The 11,021-nt window shown below is 42.2% G+C and overlaps 1 protein-coding gene across 1 annotated transcript in view; it reads right to left on the bottom strand.

Moving 5' to 3' along the window:
* Positions 1–983: 983 nt before the first annotated feature.
* COL23A1 (collagen type XXIII alpha 1 chain) overlaps positions 984–11,021 on the bottom strand; it is a 317,718-nt gene continuing 307,680 nt past the window's right edge. The window contains exon 29 of the mRNA XM_090021020.1: positions 984–9,339. Coding sequence (XP_089877146.1) covers positions 9,292–9,339 — 48 coding nt within the window. The 3' untranslated portion in view covers positions 984–9,291. The remainder of the gene's footprint in view (positions 9,340–11,021) is intronic.

Here is an 11,021-nt window from a genome sequence, read left to right as displayed (position 1 = left end):
GTAGCTCACCGGAGACCCCCGATATCCATGTCTGCGAAGACTTTCATGCCCAGGTAGGTGGCTGCAGGCTCATACAGCGTTACGATAGAGCTGCGTGGCGGTGGGCCCACGTTACCCATCGTGTGACCCACATTTCTTCTCTGAATGGTGGCTCCCCACCTCTAAGAGCAGCGTGTCCACAGCCGGCCCTGCGCTGGGAGCGCAGCCCGCCAGGACGCAGACCGTGTTCCCGACTTCCTGCCTTCAGTGCAAGGGCAGCAGACGCCACTGGAGGGGTGGGAAGTCAGGCCCTGTCTTCACCCAGGGGAAACGTTAGCATTAGGTCTGGCACATCACACATTAAATCCATTGCAGGGGTACAGGTTGTAGGCCATGTTCGTCTAAGGACACAGGCAGACAAGGTTCTTGGGGTGAATCTCTTTATCTTTTATTAATTTAAGTTGGTCTAATAAAAGATACCAGATTCACCCCAAGAGCCTTGTCACTAAATCTGTTTGGCACGCATTTCATGTGTGGATTGAGGACTAGGCAACAGGAGGAAAAGGAAAACCAGATGCATGTTTTTAAAGCACTTAGTAGATCGGCGAGTCCAGTCCTACTGCAGAATCTTCTTTACAAATATATCGAGCTCCATCTTAAAACCAGTTACAATATTTACCCCCCGCTAATCCTTTCCATTCATTTTGCTTTAAGACCTTTGGCAATGGCTACAAATAGGAATTGATAGTTGCCAAAGAATACAGAAACAGGAAAGAGCTCAATAAGCCTTGTTACTAATTACAGCCACCAACCTGCTCTCTCTTCAGAGGCAGCTCTGAGCAGAATTATTTGGTAAATACAAAAGCAATTTAAATTCTGCATAAATATAATTTGGAAACAACATACTGGCATGGACTGAAAATCATATGGATTGTAATAAGCCATTTGTTTTATATTTATGATCTGTTTGACAGCTAACAAAAAAAAATACAACGGAGAGAAAATGAATACAGGTGTCAATCTTTATTTGAACTTTTGCCTCATTAAAATGTTTAACAGTTGTTTAAAATAGCTAGAACATTTACAGTTTGGAAAGTTGAGTCTTGATTGCAGATGCAGTTTACAGCATAGTCACATAATTGCAAAAACAAAACTGTGGGGAGATTTAAAATATTAATATTGGGCCTTTTTATAATAAATGAAAGCACAATAAATGATTCACTGAAGGTTTCAAACAATGCCCTGTCCATTTCAAAGCTAAAAAACAGAAATAAATGATCCCATACTAATTGCTACCATTTTAACATGACAATGCACATGAAGTACTATGTTAATACCTCTCTTTAAAAACAAAAAACCTTCACTTGTTCCCCGGTGCACACATGCTAAAAACCATACAGGGTTTACAAATGAAGAAAGTGCTAGATACATCTTTTGAGTAATAGTTTGTTTAAAAAAAAAAAAAAGCAATATATTAAGAGCAGACAAAGTTTTTTGGGTAAATCTGATACATTTTATTAGACCAACTCAAATAGTTGGAAATATTCTTACAAGAAGAATTTTTCCAACTATTTGAGTTGGTCTAATAAAATGTATCAGATTTACCCACAGACTCTCATCTGCCTGTGTCCTTAGATCAACATGGCTAGAACCTACACCTGTGATATATTAAGAGCGTTATTGAAGATAACATATAAATACATTAAAAAGGAACTATTTAGAGGCCCAAATCACAAACATTTCCTCGTGTAGGTACAGCAATCCTGCTGAAATTAATCCGATTCACTTCCATAAATAAGGAACGCTTATAGAATAGTTCATAGGATCAGGCCCTACCAGCATAATTATAAACAAACCAGGGTCATTAATGCACATATCATTTACATTCTCTGAAGCACTGCATAAGTAATTAGACTTTCCCTTAGATTTCATACAATTAATTATAGCTCCTAGACCTGTTCAGAAATAGCGAATGCCAGTTTTAAAAGATATATTCACCCAAAATAATAGTGCATGGTACAACAGACAGGAAGTGGTCTTGTTTACAGTATTTGGATTGTCAGCTTTGATTTGAGACTTTATTTTGTGCTAAACGACCTTTCCATCCACACACTTAGACTAAATACATCTTTTACTGTTTTTTATATTCAAAAAGAAAATCAAAGATAAATGAAGGAAACAAGCCAACAGTGTACGATAAAACTAAATTATTGGAGACTTTCTACAGCGTTGCACTCTACCCAAGTAAACTTATAAACCAGAATGCATTAACTAAGGGTCTTATCCAACTCTCTTTTTAGTGAGCAGGCATGGGCCTCACTCTGAACTTCACTGGGTACTTGGTACTATACAAACTGGGTCCCCAAATAAACTTGTTTAACTGAAATAATCTGTATCTGATTATACAAACCAATAGTGCTTTCTGAAATCAAAATAAAGCGTAATAACCTGAGGTTCATATTCTTGACTTTTAAAACTATATGTAATTATCAGTATTTAGCACAAAGCATTTAGCCACGCGCATGGCAGGATGTGTGATTTTGGGATTGGGGGTCAGATCCCAATGATGCCTGATTTGCTAATGCAGGGAGAGCCTGGGATTCTGATCACAATCCCAGGCTTCTCCACTGCACGGGAACGCTGATATCTAAGTGCCATCAATCAGCTGAGCCCAGCGTGGTCCACCCTGCTGCATGTTCAGTTTAAGGGGCGATAGAAATCAGCCACTACAGTATTACATTTATTATTTTATTGCGTCATTAATCGCCTGGACATGTTACTGGGTTACACTTTAAAATGAGATTAACCAGTTAATCACATTTTAAGTGTAAAATATGCCAGGGGCCTAAAAATCATAACCTATGAGCAAGAAAGGGGGAGACTGTATGTTTGGAAAAGTGGTTTACTTTGGTTTGCAAGAGGCTGTCAAGGAGAGAAGATGAAACTACAGTTGCCAAAGTATTTAATCTGGATTTAGATTTATGCCTGGGATTTACAAGGCTGGGTGTGGGGCAGGAGTGAAGTGACTAGTTGTTTTTCCTTTTTCATTTTCTGTGGTCTTAGAGGAATGCTTATTTTTCATCACCATGACAAAAACTGTTCAAAACCCCCTTTCCTATGTAAAGGCTGATGAATAGTGCTGCCAGAGATGGTGACTTCCAAGACAAAGTGCCACATATGTGGTCACTGTCCACATTCAAGCAACCTGGGCAGTTTAAAATCTGTGAAAATAATTACCTTTGTGACAATTTTCCTTGCTAGCGGGTAGTTCTATGTGTTGAACACACCAACGATTACCAGTATTTAATTATAAAGTGACTGCTTTTTGTCAGTGATGGGTAAAAATACTCAAGTAAAAACAGCTTCAGCTTCCTTTATGTAAAAATGAAGTTCCTACATATGGGGACTTTTTACCATCTTTAACTTCCCCTGAGCCTGATGAAGGGTGTGTGAACCCAAAAGCTTGTGGAAAAAGATATTTTTTTTTTGCAATTTCTCAGTTGCTCTAATAAAAGGTATCATCTCTCAACCAAGAGTTCTCGATTTTTGCATTTTAAGTAAAAAAAAAAAAAAATCACGTTCACACTGTGAGATAAAGCAATATTGAGGCTATACTCTATTCTCATATGCACAGGTGTTAAAATACATAGGTATATTCTAGTCTTAGCTGTGCTGATGTGGATTTAGAACAACTCCAGTGAGCAGAATTGGACCACAGCTTTTACAAAAAGCTGAGACGATTTTTAGAGCAGGTATTTTGGTCTATAGTTTTTAATCCTAATCACTTAGATATTTGGCTTGGTCCAGATAATGCCTTTGCCAACAGAAGAAATATTTTGGAGATTTTTCTTTATAGTTTTAACAATGGAAGCTTGGCTGACATCTTCTGCACATTTTTTTATATCTATGAAGTACAGCAAATTAATTGTGGGAATGAGAGTGACATTAGAAAAATCAAGAGGCTTGTTGTATGTTTCCTGACATGGGGAACACCATACAGCAAAAAAATGCTAATGCATGAAGCAGGCTATTATTTTATATACACGCAATTATTTTAAAGGTATTTTAGACCATAGAACTATGCAAGAACACATCCACCTGCTCCCCAGGGTTCATGTTCCAGAATTCACCCTCCTGCAAAAGATATGTGCTAGTATCAAAGTTACCCCCTAGAGGGCAGCATTACATTAATCTATCAAGCATATACTACTTTAGAAATACAATTCTGTTTATTGAATTTTCTTGCTAACAGAATACATACACAGTTATGCTGAATAAGGCTGGCTGTTTGTCACAACAAGAAAATGGGAATAAATCTGGGACCCACAGTATTTTAATGAAGTTGTTTGCTACAGGGCCTGTGGAGGCTATGCCTTATATTTTACTGCAAACAAATTAGAAATGATTTAGTGGTTTTACCTAGTGACTGAAAAACCTGTTCCCCCCTACATAACTTGCAGGGAGCACTCAGGGCCCAATCCTGCAGGTGCATCTGGACTGCTACGTTTGAGGATCCGCTTACATAGATTTGACTGTGAAACCGGGGCCACGTTTGTAGAAGCTCAAGCAGCCTGTCTCAGCCACAAGCAGACGAGGTAATACACATCATGAACCAAATCCTCTGGAGATGTAAAACTGGCTCAGTTTTGTTGGATTCAATAAAGCTGAGCAAGTTTACATCTGCTGAAAATTTGGTCCTACAACTCTAGGCAGAAGGAAAGGGAAAGGAAGCAACTCAAAGTGCTGGGTTTCTTTTCAGGGAAGTCATAACAAACATACAGCCTTATTAATAGCAGATCATCATGGCAACAGACTTAAAAACATACGAGTAACGATTTGGATAATTCTCTATGGCACATGCCAAATAAACATCTTGCTATGGAGTGATTCCAGCCTTGCCAGGTTTAGCATTAACATCAATGACCTGTAGTTCCAAACTTGCACACATTTCAGTGTCTTGTACAGAGCAAAAATATATAAAAAAGGAAAAGCTCACTAAGAAACAATTATCCTTTGGTTTGCATGAAAACAGGCAAAATATTTGCATTTTTCCATCAGAAGGAACACTTAGACAGTTTTTTAATACACAGGAGAAAATTCCCATAGAAATAATGTATATACAGAACCTGTCAGAATTGGTGTGTAAAGAGAAGAAGCTGCCTATTAAGAAATAAAATAGATTACAAACACCAGGTGTTGCCATATAACCATGAAAGGGAAAAAATGTGCCAGGTTTAGAAATGTTTCCAGTTTGGAGTCGGACTGGGTTTTCTCTGCCACCTCTCAGAATGGAGGGGAACGTTCCTTAGCTAAGCCGCCAAGCACGTGAACAGATCTGCTGTAAACTTCAACTTCCCTATCAGAGGATGGCCCATTGTCAGGCTGTTAACCTGCAGGCAGTGGTCTACCAGAGGCTCCTGATGTTGCTAGACACTATACGCTGAACATGAGTTCAAGATTGGAAATAACTGGACAAATAATAGATAAGGCCAGACAGTGTCTCCCACTGGGAATTACAGAAAAGTCTCCCAAAACAGTCCAACTGTTGCTAGCATAGATATTGCTACACCCTGATAGTCAACCTTCTGGCTCCACAGGCCAGATAAGTGGTGTGGGGCCAGTCCACTGGGAGGATCACATGGGCAGGGTCAATCCGCAGGCCAGATCCAGCATGGGGTCGGTGCGTAGGTGCAATCTGGTGTTGGCTTGACCCAGCATGCTGGATCTGGCCACAGAGCCACCCTGTGTGCTGGATCTGGAAGTGGAGTGATCTGGATGCCAGTACGATCTGGCACGTGGGGCCACGTCATCTGGCTTGCAAGGCTCCCAAGCTTGGTGGCAGGGGACTGATGGCAGCTTTACTTGCTGTAGTTCTGGAAACGACAGCAAGTAATGATGCCACTGCTCCTCTACTGCCAGATTTCTGAACTCATAGGGAGCCCTGCAGGCCAGATGACACAGCCCTATGGACCAGAGATTGAGCACCACTGTGCTTCATTAACACAATTTAGTGATGCTGGGAGATTCCCCTGAAATATTACATAGGCAAGGCCTGACAAAGACACTGCTGGAACTTTTAGCAAGAACCTGGAATTAAACCTGGATTTAAACCTGGAATTAAACTGATGCCCGCTCTCGCTTTGTTATATCGTCATCAAGGCAAGCAGACGCTGTCTGAGCACTGGCTGCAGAACCCAGCAGACTCAGTAGGATTCATTTTCTGTACTTCAGTGAACTCTCCTGCCCAGTATTAGAAACCTCATTTCCCAGTGTGACCAAACTGCAGCATGGCACGGACAGGATATTGCTAATAACCTGACCAGATCCAGTAGTTCTTTTTATTGGATTGGACCTGGAGCAAATCTGAGCAAGCCCCTGCCCTCTGAGCAGAGCCCAGAGGGCAAGTGTAATGATCTGAGGAGCGACCAGGGGCTAAACAGCAGTATACTGAAATCCTTCAGACTTTGATAGTTTCATTTAAGTCAGACCAGTCTCTTAAAAGCCTCTGGGTTCTTTTGTGGGGGGGTTGTTTTTCTCTTCAGGCTACATAACTGACTAGTACGTAACCAGATGACCAACATGAAACATGAATTTGATTTGTGCTTTATGTTTCCCACCCAATGAAGACTAGTTTTTAAATGTTTTATCCAAATCACATACATGTTTATTGATGAATACATGTAGTTTACATATTAAGTATTTTAATGCTGAAGATAAATCAGTCTCAGAATGACCTGAATTTCAAATATAGAAGCAGCCTCATTTTTTATCTTTCATTTGACTGACATCTAGTGGTAATGTTCAGTCTTGCTTCCTCTGCTTGGCTACAAAGCAGCTTCTCCAGTCAGATATGGAAAGAGCTGATTTTTGGTTAAAAAAAAAGTGAACTCCATCGTGCTCAGTAATGTAATTACTAAGGTCCAAGGGTTTAGACTAGGCTACTACCACTGCCCATTATTAAGATTTATCTTCACAAGCTGTTTGTGAACTCAGAATAAACTGATCAAAAAGATTTACATAACTGTTTTTTTACAGCATCTTGGAAAGAAAAAAAAACAACAAATCAAACAAGCAGAAAACAACTTGCTGAGCAATGCAAATCTCTCTCCCTGATTGTCACAAAGCAATTTCTCATCTAACAAAGCTACCCAGGCTTTATGTACATGGAAAGCACCTGGGATATCTAGAGAATAAGCCTTTCTGTCTGCACCTTTTACTGTGAACATGACACAAGGGTGTCCCTCTAATTCAGTTTATGTTAATCTGCATCATATACTGAATAAGGAATATGTGTGGGGCCAGCTCTTGGACCTCACGTAAGGCTTGGAAAGTCCTAGATGCAGATCGCCAGTGTGACTTGGTTACACAGGGCTGGGGGGAGCAGCATATAACAAGTTTCTTAGGTTCTGCAGCCTCTGCTTTCCATAGAGCATCTCTCTTCAAAGGCTTCAACTGCTTCAGTGAGGAGGGGGCTGGGCAGATGGGAGTCTGCCCAGCAGGTACTGGCCCAAAGCACTTCATGCTTGGAGATGGCCCCATAGCTCCTGCAGCATCAACCACGGGGTAGCTTTAATGTGACTCTCTGTTCTCAATAGAGGACTCTGCCCCTCGCCCCTGGCTGGTTAGGAATCCCCTGCAGTCGGCCTTGCATGGGGCAAGGATCTGCCCTAACTGAGAGCACTGTTCAGCTAAAGGAGGCCCCTGTCTCCAGTGCTGCACCACGCTTCTGCGGCAGCAGAGGCTGCTCCGTCTTAGCATAACCACAACGTGGCAAGTGCTAGGCCAGTGCTTCGTACTGACAGGTCTTTCAGGCAGAGCAGCAATCGCCGCTGATGCTTACAAACACTGGATATGCCACAGGTTGCCGTTTCATACAACTCTGTGCATTTCTTTTTAGAAAGTTGATGCCATTTTAAAAGCTTTGGAGGTTGCAATGTGCTGTACTATTAGTGCTACAGGGCATCCTGCAGCTAGAAGCAAAATTAGCTGCTGTCAGCCTATACAAAATCTTCCCTCTCCAGTCTCCACTGAAGACCGTTTTTGGACACTTCCAGTATCTTGCATTGTCTGCAGTCACTCCATGGTGAAGTCCCCTGGACAGCATGATGATGGGGTAAATATTTGCTGTACATTAAGGCAGCACCAGCAGATCTCATCCTACTGAAGGTAATGAGTTTTGCTTTTGACTTTAAACATAGCAGGATCTAGGGCCTTTATTAACAGGGATCATAAGGAGAGTTTTTCCAAGGCAAAAAGCTATAGGGAATTTTCTATTTAATTTAAGGCACTAGTTAACTTCATGAATTAGAAGGGAATAACAGACATTTTTATTGTTGGTTAAATTCCTGTTTCTTGGCCTATTCATTTATCTGACTTTATACAAGTTTTAAACAATATAATTATATGGAAAATAAAGCATATGGTATAGGCCTTAACAGTCATCAAGCACAAGACAAATAATATAAAACTAGTGTGGCTGACAAGTTACTCTAGGTTCCTTGAGTCTCATGTAAATTTGCATCTACTATGAAGAGTACCGTGTTTCCCTGAAAATAAGACACTGTCTTATATTTATTTTTCCTCAAGAAGACACACTATGGCTTATTTTCAGGGGATGTCTTATTTTTATTAAGTATAGTACAACAATCTACATTTATTCAAATACAATTAAGTCGTCTTCTTCTGGAACGTAGGTAGGTAGGTGCTGCCTGTGGCAAGGGAGCGCGGGCGGGGCCGGGGGCGGGGCGGGGCCTCGGCCGGGCGGTCCAGCTCCACGGACAGGCGCCGCACGCGCTCCCACAGCGTGGCCGCGCGGGGGCGGGGGCGGCCGCGGTCAAAGTCGGGACGCGGACCTCACACCGGGCCGGCTGTCACGATGGGGCAAATGAGAAGGGCTGCCCGTCTTATTTACCGCTTCGCGCCGGTACGCTTAGCCACGCCTATCACTATGTCTTATTTTCGGGGTATGGCTTATCTTGCGCAAATACGTAGAAATCCTGCTACGGCTTATTTTATGGGTATGTCTTATTTTCGGGGAAACACGGTACCTACATTTCAAGCTTTCGTCTGTGCATTGTATATGCTCCCAGGAGACTTTTCTAACTGGATCCAGTAATTATAATACAGGAAGGCAGTGACTAGGGGTTACAGACATCATTCTGAAATAGCTGTACACCTGGAGACATTAATGAAAAGCGCCCCATAGTTCTGAGTACATTACCTTGCTTGTGTTATTAGAGCTGGAATTAAGTGTGCGCTAAGTTGACTCACGTAGGCAAAACATCCTCCCAGGGCTCATTCTTCTGTCTATCTTCAGTTCAGCATGACCCTGAACATGCTAGACAGGCTCAGGATGGGGACCTGCACACACGGCTCAAATCAACCCAAGTATCCATATACAGGAAAACGTGATTCACCATCCTCCTTCCCCCCAGTGTCATAAAGTTTCTGGCTGCAAGGCACCATTAGATCACCTGGTCTAACCTCCTTCATACCACAGGCCCTCGCATTTAACCCGTCACCTAGTATTGAGACCAGTAATTTGCTTGGCAAAAGGCATCTTCCAAAAAGGCGTTCATTTGTGATCTGAAGACATCAAGAGATGAGGGAATCCACCACTTCCCTTGGAAACTTGTCCCCGTGGGTAAGCAGCAGTGCTGTGATCAATATTACCTTATTGATTTTGTTTGGCTTCAACTTCCAGCGATTGGTTTTGTGACCTGCCCTTCCCTGTTAGGACCCAGTATTTCATCCCTGTGAAGGTACTTTCACAGCATAATCAAGTCCCTTCTCAATCTCTTTTTTAAGGTGAATAGATTGAACTCCTAAACCTGACTGTTAGGCATTTTCTCCAGCTCTTGCATCATTGCATGGGGTTTTTTTTCCGATGTTCTCTAATTATTCATCATCATTTTCAAATAGTGGGCACCAGAAATACATACAGTATTTTAGGACTGGTCTTGCCAGTGCCACATGAAGAGTTAAAAATCTCCCTTCTAGTCCCGTGAAAAAATAACATGATGTGTTGGGAAGAGGTCAAAGGGGTGACAATGCTACCAGCACCCTCAACTTCTTTCTTGCAGAGTTATCTCTTCTCAGCTAGTTCTGCAGCTCCTTTTGAGAGGCTGACCTCTTCCCTTCCCTCCACCTCTGCGTGGCCCACTGCAATGCCACTAGTCATATCCAGGCATGGACCCACAGCTGCTCTCCCAGGCCAGCTCTGCTTTGCTGTTTCTGCCATCACTCTTCAGTTTCTCCCATTTGCCCTACTTCTACGCTGTTGGTCTTTCCTCCCCTGTCTCTTTCCATCAACACATCACCTACCAAAATCACTGTGTCCTACTAGTGCAGGGTTTGTGAATGGTTGGTTCATTAGGCCATGCCTAAGCTACATCTTCCAAGAAGGACACCTGTTAAGGTGGATGTGGCTGGCTGTTCCAGCTTTGATGGGAATCCCAAAATGAATGGCCTTTGCTGGATGCAGGAAATATTACCAAAATCGTACACCAGTACATCTGAGTTTTGTCTGTCCGCTTCCCAGTGTCACCAGCCTCCGTTGTGAAGTCCTCTCCCATCCCGTTAGGAGAAACTAGCCTCTCATGATGTTCACACCTCAACAGAAGCTGATGGAGCTGACTGAAGCACTCCGAATAGAAATACTAGGCCATTATCATCTCAGCTCACAGAGGCTGGTTTTGAGTGTTTGGGCTGCATGGGGTGAGTCTGAGACCACATTTATTTGCAGCAAAGAGACAGAGAAAAGGAGGAGGAAGGGAAGAATCAGGAGAGCGCAGATGAAATTGTATCACATTGACAAAACAAACCTTATCCAAGGGACTGAATACTGTATTTCATACTGTCATCTACTCCTAACTTTCGGGAACCCCAGGTTGCAATTTTAAGTGCCCTGTGGCTCAAGGAAGAAACTTTTAGCAGGGCTCTCACTATGCCTGAGCTTGTAAACCAAATAGCATGAACGGTCTTTTTGAAAGGCAAGCTGTTGGCAGGTCAAGTCCTCCTAATCCTGTGGATCCTGAAGTAAA

The sequence above is a fragment of the Crocodylus siamensis genome, chromosome 10 (genome assembly GCF_052110815.1).
Source record: "Crocodylus siamensis isolate JL-2025a chromosome 10, ASM5211081v1, whole genome shotgun sequence".
Classification (NCBI taxonomy): Eukaryota; Metazoa; Chordata; order Crocodylia; family Crocodylidae; genus Crocodylus; species Crocodylus siamensis.
The sequence above is the reverse complement of the archived record's forward strand: the minus strand, read 5'-3'. Positions and strand labels throughout refer to the sequence as shown.